An 18191-nucleotide genomic window follows, 5' to 3' on the forward strand; every position below is an offset into this window, starting at 1 on the left:
TTTTTTAAAGACAGTCTTGTTTGTAGCTCTGTGAACTCATGTGTAGATCAGGCTGGTCTCGATTTGCAGTGATTTTCCTGCTTCATCTTCCTGCTTATTGGGATTGCAAGCATGAACCACTGTGCCTGTTCAGAATTGTTTTAAAACTGAAATTGAATACGTAGTGCATACCTGAACCCTAGCTCCGGAGAAGCTGAAGCAAGTAGGAAGGCTGAGTGAGCCTGAAGCCAGCCTGGGTTACCCAGGGAGAACCTATCTGAAAAGCCAAAGATTTGCTCAGGACCATGGCAGCCACTGCCACTCTCCTGCTTTCACACACGTCTTTAGGGCAGAAAAGCAGGGTTTTGTTGTAAAGCCTGTTGCTGTTGTATAGTTCTTTCACTCTTGTTTTTTTGACAACTCATTTTGTAGACCAGACTGTCCTCAAACTCAGAGATCAATCAGCCTCTGCCTCCCAAGTGCAGGGATTAAAGGCATGCTCCACCATGTTTGGCTCCGTAGAGTTTTATTTAAAGCCCCTCATCATTTGGCATCTGTCTTCTGCTGAAAACCTTTTTAAAGGAAGATCCCAGAATATAGATGTCTCCTGAAGTGTAGTGGTTCCTCTGCACTGTTTTAAGGGCTAGGGGAGAAGGCCAGCTTTTGTTTAAATGGGATATTTATGTATTTATTTATTTATTTAATTTAATTTAATTAATTTATTTATTTATTTGAGACAGGGAACTCACTCTGTAGACCAGGCTGGCCTCGAACTCAGAAATGCGCCTGCCTCTCAGAAATCCGCCTGCCTTCTGTATTTATTGAAGTAGCTTTAATTTATGTTGGAAGGTATTGGTGAGGAGACAACTGAACCTCGAGAAAACCCTGTAACCTCTGCCCACCTCTGGGAGGCAGGAAGGAAGAAGAAAAGGCATGAGCACAAGCTCAGCCGACTCCCTTTTAGGACTGCTCAAGAGGCCTGGTGGCCATCCTGTGCTGTGGTTGGTGTTTGAGTTCTTCCTTTCATGAGGGACTGTGCTGTGTGCTGCAGCTGGCAAGGGGAGTGTAGAAACTGTAGCACTTGGTTGCTTTTGGCTGGTCACAAGAGCTGTGGAGGTATCGGAGGTGCCTTCTGTGGAGCCTTCCTGTGCTAAAGTATTGAGACTGGCATGCACAGTGTCTAGAAAGGCCTCATCATTTCCTGTTGTCTTCTCAGGGCTGGAGCAGTTTTACCACTGGGGCGAGCAAGTTTGCGTCCGCAGCAAAGGAGGGTGTAAGTAACTCTGAGATGCATGCTATCCACTCCAGGCTTATGGCACTGGGAGAAGGATCCTGGGGTCCTTCAGGCAGACAAGGATGGGCCTTGTCCACTGCAGGACAACCCAGGAACCCTTACTAGAGCGAAGGTGGTTTTTCTGTGTGTGTGTGTCAGGGACATACTGCTTGCAGAGGTTGACTTGATTTCATGTGGGTGAATAGATGATGAGTACGCATGCCTGAATTGCTGCCTTGGGTCTTCAGTCTTGAAATTGTCTAGCTCCTCTCGCTCACTTTTACTTAAAATGAGAGAACTTGAGGGTCCTAGTTGGGATAGACCATGCTATATGGAGAGCATGTCTGGCTCTGGCAATGAATGACCTGGCAATCACTGATAGAAGAAGCCAGAAGTTGTGTAGGCTTTGGGCCTGGGGTTGGCCATAGCACGAAGAGGAACAGGGGAGGAGGTAAGTTGGTCCACTGGTTCAGAGGACTCAGACCAGCAGTGCCCATAGCCATGTCTATATGGCCATAGCTGGCAGCCTTGTATCTACCCTCCCTGCCCATTTGCTGTGCAGCAGTTACTGGCTGCTGACAAGGTGTTTTTCCTCTTTCCTCATCTCTAGAAAGACTGGTGTTAGGGGAGATCTGGATGCCTTCCAGCTCGGGCATCTGTAGACAGGCCTACCTTTTCATAAACTAGGCACTATATGCCCACATATAGGACCAGCAGGGCAGGAGTGGCTGCTGGGCCCAAACATGTCCTACCCCCACCAGTTTGTGGGCTTGTTATAGTATCTGCTAAGCCAGACCTACCCGCAGCAAGCTGGTCCCTTAGACCTGCTGTCAGGTTGGTGCTGACTTCCTGGGTGCTTGCCAGGAGTTGTGCAATGACTCTTCCTGGGCCCCATATAGATAAAGCCTATGGTCAGGGTCAGACTTTGACTCAAAGTGCTGCTTTGTTTTCCTTTTAGGCTACAAAGTTTGGATCTCAAGCAAGTCAGAAGGTAAGGAGGAGACACTTCCTTTCTCTACTTGGTCTGGCCAGGTGGTGGTGGTGCACGACTTTAATCCCAGCACCCGGGAGGCAGAGGCAGGCAGGCAGGTCTCTGAGTTCAAGGCTAGCTTGGAGTGCAGAGCTAGTTCAGGGCCACACAGAGAAAGCCTGTTTCAAAAAACCAAAAAGAAAGGAAAGAAAAACAAACACAAAAAGCAAAACCCAGCAACTTTAGTCTTATATCATACGCAGTGTCTAGAAGCACCCTGGGCTGGTGCTCAGGGTCTAAGGCTGTAGTCCTGAAGAAGGTCCTCTTCTGTCCTTATAGTGTACTCACCTCAGGGCTTCCTCAGCCCTGTCTACCACAGCCACTCATATGGAAAGGATTGTCTAGGCCATGGCTCTCAGCCTTGGGCTGTTCACCTGGACAGGTGTCACCACATCCTCACTTGGCAGCTTGGCTTGTGTGGCCAGCACTTACAGTCTTGGGCTTGGTGGTTTATTTTTAGTCCAAGCTAAGTATAATAGTTGCCATGCTTAGAGCTCTGGTCACCATGGTGAGGTGGGCAGGATTTTAGGTCCTTGTGGCCTGCAGCACTCTATTTGTGTACATTTCTGCCTCTCAGGGCCTCTTCCAGCCCTGCACCCCTAGTAACCCACCTAGGAGAAGTCTTCCTGGCTTTGCCTCAGAGCTTCTAAGTTTGGATCAGGCTCCTTGGGGATATCATGGAGTCTGGACTGTGATGAGTTTGGAGCAGGGGGAAAAATGATGCCAGGGCCCAGAAAAGACTGGCATGGGTCTGCTGCAGGTAAAAAACATAGTCCAGGCTGGTGTGGTAACACTACTGCAATTCCAGCAACCAGGCAGCTGAGGATTGTTCAGGGACTGCATCATGAGACCCTTCTTATTAAAAAGAAAAAGAAAAGGCTATGGTGAGGGGCGTGTTCTCTGCCACTTCTGGGCATTGCTAATGCGACTCCCACACCTGCTCTTTCTCTGTAACTGCCTTCATGCCTACTGGGTCAAGTTTTGGGGTTACAAGCAGCAGTCAGAGCCGGTAAAACCCTGTTTGTGCTGGTGCATGTTGCCCTATGTCTGTTGAGCATGCGCATTGCTCCTGGCTGTATCCCCCTTTCTGCTTGGGTCACCTGTGTGCTGCACTCACACCTTCTTTGGCCTGCTGGTGCTGGAAGCTCATCTTCCCCAAGATCCACAGCCCACATCTGGGCCCAGTGAGCTCTGGAGAGAAAGACTGCTTGATTCAGTTTTCATTTCATGGCTTAATTATCCCAAAACCAAAATGGAATTATACCCTGCTGGAAAGAAGCCTTCCTATGTTAATGAATGATCTCCCTTCAAGCCTTTTATTTGGTCTTGCTTTGAGGTGAAGGTCCAGGCAAGTCACATTCCTGTTGGCTCAGAGCTTCTTGGCCCTTAACGTGATGGACCCAGGAGAGTTTCTCTCCCACCCTTCTCTCTGTCCCTGCACCCAGCCTCCCATACACTTTTCTCCCACGTAAGATTCAGTGCCTCCTTCAGGAGATTGATGAAGAGTTGCCTGGAGTTAGGACTATGTCCATCCTCTTGACTTGTGGATGAGAGCCAGAGCTGCTTCCAACATTATAAGGGAGCTCCCTTCATATCTTGACTCTTCCATTCTGGTGTCACTTCTGTGACATTGCTTCCCACATGGATCCACATCCTACTGCCTCCTTTTCTGTTGGAAAAGCTTGTGCTATCCTGTGCTTACTGACCAGTAACTAATGTTGCTGTATGTAAAGCTCACACAGCATCTCTTCCCACAGGCTTCGGAGTTGGGCCACAGCCTGAATGAGAATGTTCTCAAGCCTGCACAGGAAAAGGTATGGGTGGCACCAAAAATCAAGGTGCTTGTGTGTCCTACTGAGGCTCTTATCTGGGAAATGGGTATGTTGGGGATCAGCAAAATCGTGACTGTAATTGTCCCAGATGGCCTTGGGCTTCTTTTTCTTCGTCTTCCTAGTCAGTTCCCAAGGACATCCCAAGAGTGTCCTCTTTCTTGTGTTTTACTTCAGTGACCAGGCCACAGGTGCTGATTATCTGCAGAAGGGTATCAGTCCTGGGAGGGATCAGTAGTCCCCAGCCTTCCTCATCGAAGGAATCTGAGCAGCAGTTGGCTTCTTCAGAGGGCATAGAGTCTCTTGGTTTGATGAGGTTTTATGGAGCTGAAGCCAGATGGGCTCCTGGTAGAACTTGGGAACTTACCGTGACAAGTCTTTGTTCAGTCTTCCTAACCCTGCTGCCCTTTAAATCGCGCACAGGTGAAGGAGGGAAGGATTTTTGATGATGTATCCAGTGGGGTCTCTCAGTTGGCATCCAAGGTAGGACTATCCTGCTGACTACAGCACAGCCCAAGCCAGTCTCCATATTCCTGGCACGGAGCCCTGCAGGGTCTTGGGCCAGCTGAGGCAGTGGCCACTGCCCTCTGGTTTCCAAGGGCTTAAGGAATATGGAAACAGCTTGGTTGTTAGGGACTTGACAGCCACTAACCTGTTTTTTTTCTCTGTCTTGCTGCCATTGGCCTATCCCTTGGTAAGTGCCATTGTCAGCTGTTGCTGGTCCTGTGACCTCAGGGCCTGGTGGGATGGGGGTGGGGTCATCATGTTTCACAACACTATGGCCATAGAGGATGTCTCCTGAAGACTTTCATTGCATTGTAGTAAAGACAAGGCCTGTAATGACCCACAGCTCTGAACATGTCTCAAGTGTTGCTGTGATATCAGGAAGGCCATGTGGCACTTGTCCACTATCTATGAGGCATTGTCCCAGCCATCACAGAAACAACTTCTGTAGAGAAGGCTGAGAGAGATAGCCACAGCAAACTAAACAGCCAACAGCTACTGTTCTTCAGCACTGCTGCTGTATTACTATGCACAAGTGTGTTTATCTGTATGTGACACTCCTCCAAGCTTTGTCTTAGCAGAGCAGCATCCATTTTTTTGATGTTTTAGAGCCAAAGGTGCTTGGTAGAGTGGAGCCCCAACTTGGTTTCATGTCTCCTTCTAGGTCCAGGGAGTTGGCAGTAAGGGATGGCGTGATGTCACTACTTTCTTTTCTGGGAAAGCTGAAGACACTTCAGACAGGTAGTTCATGTCCTCACCCCAGGCCCTGGATCCCTGGGCTCCCTGAGAGAGAGCTGGTGGCCTGGCCCATCACCCTTTGCCCAGTGTGGTACACACAGTCCTTTACTAGAGGCACAGTGACTGCTCTCTCACCCTCACCACCAGGCCCCCAGATCATGGGCAGAAGGCTGCATCTTCTTTCCCACACCCTAGTAAACCCCCTGCAGTTTGAGTGGTGGACGGGAGTGAGGTAGCAACCTGGTACTGTCCTCAGTACCTCACTGGTGGGGTACTCTGACTCCATAAGGGTGGCTAGGAAGCACTTGGAAATGCAGCAGCCTCTTCCTAGCCAGGAAGAGAGTATAGAGCTGTTACAGGCATTGGCCACACCTTGGTCAAATGTAGGCTGGGCTTGTGAAGCGGTGAATGGGTCTCGTTCTAGAGAGCCCCTGAGACTTGAGCAGATTGGGCAGCTTGAGGAATCAGACAGTACAAGTATCTTTCAGTGACAACTATTGAGATTTTGTCCCTCTCTGTAATAGACCCTTAGAGGGCCACAGCTACCAGAACAGCAGTGGAGACAACTCTCAGAACAGCAACATAGACCAGAGCTTCTGGGAGACCTTCGGGAATGCTGAGCCCCCCAAGGCCAAGTCCCCAAGCAGTGACAGCTGGACCTACGCAGATGCCTCAACAGGGAGGAGGAGCTCGGACAGCTGGGACGTTTGGGGCTCAGGTTCCGCATCCAACAACAAGAACAGCAATAGCGATGGCTGGGAGAGCTGGGAGGGAGCCAGTGGGGAGGGTAGGGCAAAGGCCACCAAGAAGGCAGCCCCATCCATGGCTGATGATGGCTGGGACAACCAGAACTGGTAGGAGCCTTGCTGCACCCTAGACCAGCCCTGCTGGGAGACCGCTGTGTTTGCACTTTGCCCTTCTTGTTCCTCCTTCATTTGACCTCAGTGTGAAGACAGTGGCTCAGGCAGGACTTGAGTTGGTGCTGCCTGCCTGGTGTGGGGTGGCTTTCTCTTAGATCTCAGGGGACATGTCATCCACCTGCCTCTTGGGTTCTCTGAGCAGCCTTCCTGGACTCTGGGTTCTTGGGACCCAGGCACTGTCTCTGCAGCCCTAGCACAGCCTGGGACTGCAGCCCTGTGCAATGTCAGCCAAGCCAGACATCTGCTCTCGTTGAAATGTCTTTTTAAACTTGAAAGGTCTGCTAGTTCTTTCTTCTTGAAGAAAGTGCCTGGACCCTTAAAGCTGGAAATGAAATGACAAAAGCAATACTGGAGCTCACACTGCCACCGACACCCTCACCTAAGTCCACAGCCTGTGGCCTGTGCTGTGAAACTCACTTTGTGACCCTCTACCTTTCCTGCATCAGCCTGTCCAGCCCTCAGTTAAATGGGACAAACTCTCCACAGATGGCCACACAAAGCAGACTGGGCTCTGGCCCTCCTTGGACACCTGAATTGAACTTGACCAACCCTGGACAGCTCAGAAATGAGGAAGGAGAGTAAAGGGGCTGGGAGCATTTTCCATTGTTGCTCCCACCTGGTACAAGGGAGCCTGAGCATGGAGGGTGGGCTGAGGGGCCAACTGCCACTGCCAGGATCAGGCTTCTTAATGGGGACCCTTCATCCAGGCAGAGCACCTGTTAATACTTGCCTTGCATTGTGTCTGTGACAGACCAGGCCTTCTCCCAGCCTGCTCAGGCTGCTCAGAGCACACTTGGCCACGTCTCCCTCAGCATGCAGCTGTCCTTCCAGGTGACCCTACTTCCCACCCTGTGGACTTTGTGGAACACTGCAGTTGAGACCCATGTGCTATCAGTGGTTGGTGTGACAGCCATTCCCTCCCAGGATTCCATGACTGCTGTGTGCTGTGGCTGGAGAGACCAGCTGGGGTCTCTGTCTCCTTAAACCCACCCTGTCTGACCCTCAGTTTGACCAGCAGTGCATGACCAGAAGTTCTGTAGTTTGTGTGTCTTGTCATGTTTGCTTCTACTTTCTAATATTGAGCTCTCTGAGCCCTAAGGTTCCAGCATTTGCCCCACCATGGGGATTTATAGTTCTCTGCAGAACTGATAGGGCTTAAGTTTGGGGAGCCCTCCAGGGTTGCTTTGTCCTCAAGTGGACATGAAACTACTTGGTAGCCGTGTAACAGGACTGCTCTGAGCTAGGGAAGCAAAGGAGATACCCAGGACTTGTGCCAGACAGAGTAACCACTGGTAGATGAGATCAGAAGTCAAGGAAGTCTAAACATGGAGGAAGGACCCTCACTGAAACTGGCACATCCCCAGAATGAAGGAGTCCTTGATTTGGTGGACTTAAGGTAATAGAAGGGGAATGAGATCTATTGGTTCTGGTCCAGGAAGCTGCCTGGCTCAGGTCATTTGGGAGTGGCAAATGGCCCTAGCTACATACAGGTTTCTTCTAGTACTAAGTTGAGTAAATACAGGGACTGCATGTTTTGAGGCTTGTTTAAACATAATCCATTGCCCTCTGTACCCTCTGTAGGAACTTCTCCAATCCCTCAAAGGACAGGGTGAATAAGGCCCAGGGCAAGCTACTAGGTAGGGCCTTTGGCTGCTGCTTGTAGCCTGTATGTAGGGAACTTGTCAGACTATATTCTATAAACACAAACCCTGGAGAGCCTGCCTCTTGGGTGTTTATAAACAAACACATGGCAGGTACTGCTTGGTCTTCAGGGAGGCCCTGTTAGACTTAAGTCAGACAGTCTGGGTGTAGGTGATCTGACAAGAGGCTGAGCAGCCTTGGCTGCCTATGCTTGGTCATGTAGCTAGGAAAGTGGGAAAGGAGAAAGTAGTGGTGTCTTGGACCGGCTCTCAGCTTGTGGCTTGGATGGACAGCCTTTCCTGGGCCATGACAGTAGCCTGGGTGGTAGGCTTGTCTCCAGAGACTCCACATCTTTGGGGCAAGTCATGGCTTGGCCTCTTGTCTTCTGTCCTGGCTTTGGCCGGGAGATGTCCAGTGGGAAAGTATGGAGCCTCCTGTATGTGGCCTGCAGTGGGGTTTGTTTGGGGGTAGCATTAAAGGGCCAAGGAGTTCTGCTGATAGTTCATGCTGCCTGGAAATGCCCTAGGAGCCCTTGTACTAGCCTAGTGGTCTGCTTCCTCTATACCTAGCAATAGCAGGGTTTACTAGGAATATGCCTATGCCCACACTACTCTCACCTGGGATGCCCAGCACTGCCTACCTTCCTGAGCCACTCTAGCCTGCATGGATAAGGCAAGCTCTGTCTCCTACCAAGTGTCCTGGGTGGAGTTAGTGCTTGATTAGCTAAAATTGATCTGGGCCTCTGGCCAGCTGTTGAGAGTGTGGGTTTTAGCATCAAGGGATGCTGGGCAGCCAAGGATATCAGTTTCTCAAGTCAGGCTTTGCTCCAGACTTCCTGCTCCACATGGCCAGGCCAGAGGGTACTTCGTGTCAGCCCTGCTCTTTTCAAACCATTAAGACAATATTCTGAGTGTCTGCTCCCCCATCATATTTGCTCACTTGTATTGTTACTCCCATGTTAGTAACTCCTACTGTCAGGCTGTGGTCAGGAGGAAGGTGAGCAGGCTCCCGGGCACTCAGTTCTGGTTTAATTTGCAGGGGTTATGGCATGAATCTCAGAGTGTAGGGATGGGTGTACACATTGCTAGGTACAGGGAAAGCAGGACCTTTGGGCTGGTACAAGCACTACCAGAGCATTTCTAGGCAGCAGGAGGTAGAAAGTACAGGGTAGTTCACCTGAGAATCACAGTGCAGAGAAGAGTGTTGAGCTGTGTGTGAATGCACACAGGTATTTCAAGGTTCCTGTGAGCTATAGCCACAGATGCATGTACCCAGAGATTACCAAGACAACTTTTATCTGACCATGGGAGGGTCTGTGACCCTAGATCCCACATCATGGTTTGAGCCCATGTGTAGTTGAAAACCAATCTGAGGCTGCACTGGACCCATGGGAACCCTAGAGTGGCTGGGTCATGAGCCATGCCTTCAAGTGGGAGTAGTTCAGGTGGGAGTAGGGAGCCTTTTATCCCTGGCCTGGTCTACTGGGCCACCTTGCTGAGAGGTACAGGGCGAGATCATGTGTGTGTGTGTGGGGGGGGGGTTCAAGATAGATCAGGAGAGCTTCATTGAGAGCAGGCTGGAATGGCTCAGGGAGGTGTGAGTAGTGAGGGTATGGGCCTGCTCCTAGTTCTAGGGCAAACAGGAAGGAAGGGACCCCAGATCCAGCCCCTAGTGATTGGTCCTTCCCTCAAATAGGCTGGTCAGAGGCTCCCAGTGCCCAGCACCCAGGACTATACACACTGGCCTTTATTCTCAAGAAGCCTCTGGGGCAGACTTGCAGTCCCCCACTACCCCTGGTGGGATTCCCAGTACAGTCTGAAGTGGGTCCTTTGTGCTGGGACCACCATCTCATTCTTGCAAACAAGTCCCAAGCAGCAGCAGATAAAGGGAGGAGAAAGGCTTAAGGGCGGGCCTATGGTGACATCAGGGAAGGACTTTTTCTAAGTTCCAGCCTTGTCACAGCAAGACCAAGAGGCAAGAGAGGAACACTATCCTTGGAGCAGGAGGTTAGTAACTCATTTATGGCCCTGGGGCTGGGTGCATGAGGGGGCTACCAGAGAATCCACTGGGGAGAGATTGGGAAAAGTGCTAAGGCCCCACAAGCCGGGGGACCCAAATGTAGCCTGGAGAGCTGAGCATCTCCACATCTTATGAGAGGTTCAGATAACATTTGGAACTAAGGATATACAAAAAGGGCTGGTGGGCAGCAGAGAGGAGCTTACATTCATCAGCTGTGACCACTTGGCCATGAAGTAGGGAGGGGTCTGTCTTCAGAGTGAGTCCAGAAGGCAGGGCCATTTCTGTGGCACTTTGTAGGCAGATGTGGCAGTGGTCCATACCATTGACGCCTTAGTTTAAGTTTTCTGGATGGATGCATATATACACTCTAGAGCAGTGGTCCTCAATTTTCCTAATGCTGTGGCCCTTTAAAAAGTTCCTCATGTTATGATGACCCTCAATCATGAAATTATTTTTTTTTGCTACTTCATAACTATAATTTTGCTATTATGAATCATTATGTAAATACCTGTGTTTTCCAATAATCTTTGGTAATACCTGTGAAAGGCTCATTAGATGCTCCCCTCCCACCCCGACACACACAAAAGGGTCATAACTCCCAGGTTAACTACTGTTCTAGGGTGTATTAGTCTGTAGCCTTCATACTGGTCTGGGCTCTGCTCACAGAGCTGGCTTCTCTGCAGAGGGTAATCTCGAGTATACAGGGAATGTGGGTGCTTTGTTCCAGGATGGGGTGGGGAATCTAGGTTCCTCAGGCTCACAAATTCCAGACTGGGTCATGCTTGTGTTCCCTCCTCCAAAATGCCACCCTTAGGTGGTGGACTCTACCCCATTGACCTTTCTTTCAAGCATTGTCTCTCAACTTCTGAGAAAACTGAAGGGTTCCCCAATACTTTTCATCCCTACTGTGCCTGTTTCTGTTCTAATCAGAATTTGGTCTCACACATCCGTTCTGCTTGAGGGCAAGCCACTGATTGTGATGACCTTGATGGTATGAATTAATCCAAATCAATCTCAGACACCATGTTGGGCTGCTGGGGCCTCAAGGTTTTGTCACTCTGATGTTCCCCATTGTGTCTGTATATTGTGGCTGTGAACACCAGAAGGGGCATGGGCAGGACTCCCCTGTTAAGGGAGAACTGGCTCCCTGCAGAGGGTACTTGGGGTACACAAGGAGGTTGTACAACTAAGGGTCCTTTGTTCAGTGGGATGCCTCAGCATGGCTTCAGTCTTCATCAACATCTCCATAATGGCAAGTCATGAGCCTCTGGGCATCATACATGTCTCTAGGGACATCCTGCTGGTTCATGGGACTGGATGGAGAACTAGCTTTCTGGTCAGGGAGGGGGTAAGACAGTTCCTTAAGTGGTGAAGGGCTTTGACCTCTCCTCCCACAGGCTGCGCAGTATGAGCCTCCAAGGCTCCTACCTCCGCTTCTGCCTCTGGATGTTCTTGGGCACCACGTTGGCATTGGGGCAGGGACAAGGTAAGAAGGCAATGCCCCCATTGCCTGCAGGAGGAACTCTGCTACAAGCCTCTGACTTGCTATAACAGGCATTTCCCTGTAGAGTAAATGCCAGCCTGAGAGCTGTTACAGCAAATAGGCAAGCTGGTAGAACAGAGGAGAGAACTCTCACTCTCCACTTTTTCCTTGACCTTGTGGTCTTTCAGCCTTGGTTAGGGAGGCTTTTTTGTCTGAGTTATTTCAAGATTACTGGCATACTTCAAATCTGATCCTTTTTTCTATGCTTTGCTTAATTATTCTGTAAACTTTTCAATCTGGTTTCATATACTACACACATGGCATAATAGAGATCAATACTCCTGCCTCCTCCCTCCCAAGAAGAAAAAGCCTTCCTATACTGTTTTAGAAGGGTGGCACATCTCTCTTCTCTGTACATGTCTGGTCCCTTCCTATTTGGCCATTCCAGGCTCCCCCTGGGAAAGTTTCCCCTAGTATTTCTATGATCTCCAAGGGATGTGCACAGGACTTGGGGAGGGTCTGTGTTGCAGACTCCTTCCTGTGTAGCTGCTGGCTCAGGTGGGTCCCTGGAAGGCATGTTTCTGTGTCCCCGTAGCCTTCACATTCATGGCTACATCTAGCTCCCAGGAGCAATATGTATGTTCTGCATGACACCTGACTGGTTTGAATGTGTTTCTCATCCAAGTTAAAAGCATATCTTCTGCCACTACTCTCCACAGCACTGTCGGTACTTCCAACTCAGGTTTGCTTGGAGCCCAACAGACTTCATTTTCCAGCATGTCCTCTTATCCAGGGAGGTACCTGCCACATGGCAGAGTCCTCAGTTCCCTTTGTTCAGTCAGAGGAACCCCAAGGTGGGGCATATAGGCTGAGGTTTCAATTAGAAGGAAGGCTTTGCTGTATGAACAACTTAGAGTGATTCTGCAGACCTACAAATACTGTTCCTCCAGCTTAGGTCTCAGCATGACAGGCTACCCATGAGTGTCTGGGGTGGGCTGGGGCTTCAGAGACCAGCTAAGAGGTGCAGCTGAGGTTAGGGAGAGGAACATGTGCCTGTACTGTCTCTGAGACAGAAGTTCTAAAAGCTCCTAACACACTGAGAGGAAAAAAAACAGAAGGCTCTTTATGGGCAAGAGTGGGGACCCATGCTCACAGCTGGCCTGTCAGAAACCCCTACCTCATCCTGACACATTCCTGCCTTTCAATAGGTCATGGTCAGAGCAGACAAGCCCATCCGGAAAGAGTTCATTCTGAATGGGTCATTGTGTCTATCCCAGGCACTCTCAGTCTTTGCCTATCTCTCTATGCCCCAGCACATGGTGAGGAGACTAGAAGAGGCCTCTGTCCCCATTTTCCAAAAATAGCTGTCTGCAGCACAGAGTCCGGAAGCTTCCTGGGAGGTCAGCACAGGCCCTACGGTCCCCCTCTCCCTAGTGACCATGGGTTCCCCCTCCTTCATGACAGAATTACCCTGTCTTTGTTTCTTTTCCTTTTGCTGTGGCAAAATGCTGACAAAAGCAACTTATAGGGAAAAGGGTTATTTTAGTTCATGGGTCAAGGTATAATAATCGTGGCAGGGAAGCCAAGGTGCAACCAGTCATACTGAATCCACCATCAGAAAAAGGAGTGAATGCTAGTGCTCAACTCACTACCCCAGTTTCTTATAGCCCCTGCCAAGGGAATAGCCCCATCTACAATTGTGTCTCTCCACATTGTTGATATCAGGTAACAAAATCAAGATAATCCCCCACAGGCATCTTCAGAGTCTGATATTCAGGGAATTTTAGAGTCTCTAAAGTTGACATTACTTGCCATCATACTGCCATTCCTAGTTTGAGAGCTAAAGCTTAGTATGCATCCCACACATGTTCACATTTAGGCACAGGTGTACGCAGACACATCATGTGTACATTAGCAGACAGCCATCACCATAGTTCCAGCTGAGGTCCTACATCCAATCTGCCCACATGGGATGCGTCATCCTAACATGACGTTGGCAGCTTCAGGGTGTGTGTGTGTGTGTGTGTGTGTGTGTGTGTGTGTGTGTGTGTGTGTGTGTGTCTGCACAGCTGTTTCTATATCCCACTTGAGACCTCTAGTATTCATAGGGCAGACACTACCCTCTTGGGTGCTGATGTGATCCTCCTTTGCAGTGGTGGAATTAGACTCCCTTCTCCTGAAGCTACCAGTGTGGCCTTGTCATGGAAGATCACAAGAATGTGGCATCTTCATGAGGCCACAGACTCTAAATTCACCTAGGTGGGGGTATATCCCCCCGTGCCTCTTAGAGAAAGGCTCCTTCTGGTTGCAGGAGGTGGTCAGTTGCTCACTGGTAAGTCTGTCTTACACCCCAACTTCCAATCCTGTTGTTACAGTAAGTAGCCGTCTGAGGCTGGCAGTACTGCCTGAGGACCAGCTGCAGATGAAGTGGAGGGAAACAGAGGGAAATGGCCTTGGCTACTTGGTGCAGGTGACACCTATGGCAGGTATGGAGAGCTCATGTCTCCCTACTAAGGTTTCTCTCCTCTTTTCCTCTGTTGGGACTGTTAGAAATAGGTCTAGGGTCTCAAGAAAATGACTTCACAATCCAGAGTTTGTTATTCTGGACTTTGGCAAAGCACAGTCTTACTTCTGCAGAATGGTGTGTGGCTAAGCTTAAGCAAGCAAGCAAATGGGTGCACACACTCAGAGGTCCCAATATGTTTTTGTTCCTAATTAAAGAAGTCTTGTACCTCATTCTGAATGATCCGAGCTGGGTCTCACATCTTATATATTGGCTAACTTAAAGCAACATAGTTGATGAGCCAGTGCAACTTTTGAGAGCAGGGTGTATGTAACCTTGAGCACAAACTTAGAAAAATGCTGAAGGTGTAGACAGGGACTCCTTACCCCCACCCCCATATGCCTTTTAAAAAAAAGTAAATTTCTTTAAAGATGGAATCCCCTTTGTCTCATTAATGCGTTGATATAAAAGACAGTGTATCTCATTTGCATCTACCTCAGGGCCAAGGCTTTCCACTTGAATAAAGTTGTGGGAATAAGTTCACACCATTAGTAGAATTCACTGAGCCTGCTCCAGCCAGCTGCTCCCCACACCATCCTTGGCAGAATTATTTCAATCATTTCTGAGTTCCTTTCCTCAATCACATGGAGCAGATGCAGTTGGAGAAGCCTCTGTGTTCTCCTGTACCCAGCAGGAATACACACAGAAAGTGCCAAGAATGGCCTGGATCCTGCATGCAGTGAACATGTGAGAAGGGAGAGTGCTTTAACCCCAGTTAGCCCTCCAGTTACAGGGACAGGGCCATGATGACAAGCTGGCTGTGGCAAAGTCACACCTATACTCTAATACTTCAGAGGCTGAGGCAAGAGAGTCCCCTGTTCAAGGCCAACCTGAACTACATAGACACTCTATTTATTTTTTCTGTTGCTTAGAGGAAGATTAATAGCTTTAGCTCCATAAAGTTAAAAAAAACAAACAAACAATAGTAGGGTTGAGAATGTAGTAGCTCAGTGCTAACATTTGTCCAGCATGTGTGAGGCCTGGAGTGAGCCCCAGTATTGAAAAAGGAAGACAAAAGACCTAAGAAGTTAAGCATCCATACTAAGTTATATAGAACAGAAAAGCAAGTTCAGATAAACTAGAAGATAGAAAAAAGAATAATTTGTAAAAATAAAAAGAACATAAAGCACAGTAAATCCATAAAGCTAAAGGTTATAAAATACTAAGGCTTCTAGAGGTATATTGACCAGAGCATTCTTTTTAGTCAGTGTGGCATTCTGTCTTTTAAACATTGTCTTTTCTTTCTGCTTCTTTTTAATTGATATAGAGTCTCAATGCATAGCTCAGGCTAGACTTGAACTCAGTAATTCTCCTACCTCAGCCCACTGCATGCTTGGATTTCAGGCTTGTGCCAGCACACCCAGCTTGAGCCCATCTTCTGCTGCTATAACAAATTATTTTAAATAACAGAACCTTGTTGGTCTGTGGCTCCTTGCCTGACCACTGCCTACTGTTGGACTGAGTGCAGGTCTGGGGACTGTCTGTTGTGTAGAAACAGTGTTCTGTTCCTCCCAGGTGGGAATCATTTTTATTCCCTGTTGTTTGAGATACAGGCGTGGTGAGTATGTCCATAAGTCTAGGTAACTCTCCTAGATCCATCACAAGATCACTTCTTCTGACTCCACTCCACCTGCCCCCAGATAGAACAGGGTTCCTTTGGAATTGCATAATTTTTCCTTTTGTTTTGTTCTGAGACAGGGTTTCATTGCATATCCCTGGCCAGCCAGTCTGAAGGTTGCTTTGTTGACAAGACTAGCCTTGAACTCACAGAAATCTGCTTGCCTCTGCCTCTAGAGTAAGAGAATGAAAGGATTGTACTGCCAGGCCTGGCTATGACTGTTTTTTAATGCTGGAATCTGTCCCTATCTTAGATGACAGCATTCCAAAACAGGAAAGGTGGCTGTTCCCCCACAAGACAGGTTCTTTCGCAAAGAAGAGACTTATTTTGGCTGCCAGAGATTCTTCTCCTTTCCCATATTTGCTCTTCCATCTGACATTCATCCTGTTCCCTTCCATGACCTCAACAGGGATTGGTTTGGATGATTTCTTATACTATGTATATAATCCATGTGTAATGCACATATCCATATGCACCCACATTCATGTACATGTATACCCATATAGCACACATGCATGAAGGACACATAACTCACATATGCACACATGCATTTTTGTGTATGCACTTACAAAGCACACATGCAGTGCACATACACCTATCTACATGTCTATACATACATGAATACTACTTGAGGATACACATATCAGCACACACGTTCATATACTCCATGTATACATATGTATGGAAACATGCACAACACACACATACAAACATCTACTCACATCCACATATACACATATGCATACCCCACATAGTACATATGCAGTGGTACATGCACAAACATGTACAGTACACACACATTAACATGGATATACACTAACCCACGTCTATGCACTCACATGTATAGTAAATTTGGCAGCCTCAACAACTCTCCACTCCCACTTAGGGGACTTGGAACAGGAGCTGATACTGACCACCAAGACCCCTAAGGCCACCGTGGGTGGCCTGAGCCCTTCCAAGAGCTACACCTTGCAGATCTTTGAGCTCACTGACTCTGGGCCTGTCCTGCTGGCACGAAGGGAGTTTGTGAGTAAGTCCTCCTGGGGGTGGATTTGATTCGAAGGTGTCTGGCTTGTGCCCTGAAGCACTTTGCCTGTGAAGTGCCTGTGTCTTTTTTCCTGTTCCTGGCATTGCTGCTCATCTTCATGAGGCAGTCAGCAAGTCTATGGATTTGCCTCCCAGGAAGTACATAAACCCCTAAATTCCAAGCCCTTGCTCCTACTTTGGGCTGGTGTCCTGGTCCTAACAGTCCCTCCTCTCTCTGCAGTTGAGGACCTGAAAAGCCAGTCTTTGGGCAGAGGCAGCCGGAGGCTGGCAGGAGCTACCCTGGAGCCTACCTCCTTCCCTCTGAGAGGCCCAAACTCTGAAAAAAACCCATCTGAGCCCAGCATTGCCTTCACCTCAAGCAGGGACCTCCCTATTCCTGGTAGGCCAGAGTAGAATGAGAGTAAATCCTGGGGGAGGGGAGAGCCCTGTGAAGCTTCCTGTGTCTTGTCATATGGCTGGAAGTTCTTGTTTGTATTTGATCATATGCTCTAGCTTTAATTTAAGATTACCTGCCATGTTCCTGGACTCACTAATCTCATGTACAGGGGCCTGGTAGTCTTTGCCCTAGAGCCCTAACTTAGGTCTGGGAGGTGCATGGTAGCAGCTGTGACCCCTCCCCCTGCTTCCAGGAGTGGCCAGTAAGGATCAGAGGAAACTCAAGCAGGGCCTTGGAGTACAAGACTCTGCTCAGACAACCACAGACCTGGAGAGGCAGAGCCACACTGCAGTCTCAGTAGGAAAGCAAGGGAAGCTAGGTAAGCTCTGTCCTGTGGGGCCAGGTGGAGTCTGGCTATATCTTCCATCATATCGGACACTCCCTGATCCAGCAGCATAGAGCTGTAGGAAGGCTTCTGTCCTCAGACTTGGGTATTACTCCCTCATGTCCAGACCCTGTGCTCTCTTCTGTTGCTATGGATAGGCTCTTCTGGTACACTGTTCCCCTCCACTGAGAGTCTTACAGGCAGGCCTGGGTCCCCTTTAGACTGAGGATAAGAGGCCACAGAGGACTCACCTGACTGTGTTCAGAAATCTCTTGAGGCCTGTCAGGTGTTGGCTTTATCAAATTATCAGAGGCCCCAGGTAGGAACATTTTATCTACAAAGAACTCTAGGGAGATGAAAGGCCCTGAGACCACAGAAGTCTCTAGTTGCTACTATTCCTGTCTGATCTTCCTGTCAATTTGCCCAGGTTTGGACTGTCTGCGGTGCTGGTAGTCCCAGCCATACCAGGTGGCTACCTATAGGTAGCTGGGTCTGGAAATGTAGATGCTGAAGTGTGCTCAGCCTAGGGACTAAACTGTCAGTTCAGACAGCTGCCAGGGGCTTTAGAAGGCAGAAGTGACCTGAGGCTATGATCAGCCCTCTGTGAAGGGACTTAGAGAAGCTGAAACCCCAAACCAGGATACATGAGGGTTTTCCTAAGCCTGGTGAGACACAAAGTCCTAGGAAACCCTGGTCCCTCAAGATCCCAGGGAAGGGTATTTTGAGGGCTGCATTCAGTTCTCCAAAGGCCCCACCCAGTACCCCACTCCCTTTTTTTTTTTTTTT

At 48.9% G+C, this 18191-nt stretch overlaps 2 protein-coding genes across 16 annotated transcripts in view; both read left to right on the plus strand.

Moving 5' to 3' along the window:
* The window catches only part of Arfgap1 (ADP ribosylation factor GTPase activating protein 1), a 14915-nt gene extending 7603 nt beyond the window's left edge, over positions 1-7312 (plus strand). For 2 of the 10 annotated variants that reach the window (XM_031373020.1, XM_031373021.1), the window contains 7 exons: positions 1196-1252; positions 2211-2243; positions 3262-3291; positions 4040-4096; positions 4535-4594; positions 5280-5356; positions 5878-7312. In XM_031373020.1, the coding sequence (XP_031228880.1) occupies positions 1196-1252; positions 2211-2243; positions 3262-3291; positions 4040-4096; positions 4535-4594; positions 5280-5356; positions 5878-6211 (648 nt within the window). In that variant the 3' untranslated portion in view covers positions 6212-7312. The remainder of the gene's footprint in view (positions 1-1195; positions 1253-2210; positions 2244-3261; positions 3292-4039; positions 4097-4534; positions 4595-5279; positions 5357-5877) is intronic. The other 8 variants (XM_031373025.1, XM_031373024.1, XM_031373027.1 and 5 more) reach the window with 5 other exon arrangements.
* Positions 7313-7548: 236 nt separating this feature from the next.
* Col20a1 (collagen type XX alpha 1 chain) overlaps positions 7549-18191 on the plus strand; it is a 34637-nt gene continuing 23994 nt past the window's right edge. For 4 of the 6 annotated variants that reach the window (XM_031373015.1, XM_031373014.1, XM_031373017.1 and 1 more), the window contains exons 1-4: positions 8111-13902; positions 16484-16627; positions 16865-17023; positions 17274-17399. In XM_031373015.1, the coding sequence (XP_031228875.1) occupies positions 13647-13902; positions 16484-16627; positions 16865-17023; positions 17274-17399 (685 nt within the window). In that variant the 5' untranslated portion in view covers positions 8111-13646. Of the gene's footprint in view, positions 13903-16483; positions 16628-16864; positions 17024-17273; positions 17400-18191 lie in introns of all 6 variants that reach the window. The other 2 variants (XM_031373019.1, XM_031373018.1) reach the window with 1 other exon arrangement.

Source organism: Mastomys coucha, unplaced genomic scaffold (assembly GCF_008632895.1).
Source record: "Mastomys coucha isolate ucsf_1 unplaced genomic scaffold, UCSF_Mcou_1 pScaffold15, whole genome shotgun sequence".
Taxonomy (NCBI): domain Eukaryota; kingdom Metazoa; phylum Chordata; class Mammalia; order Rodentia; family Muridae; genus Mastomys; species Mastomys coucha.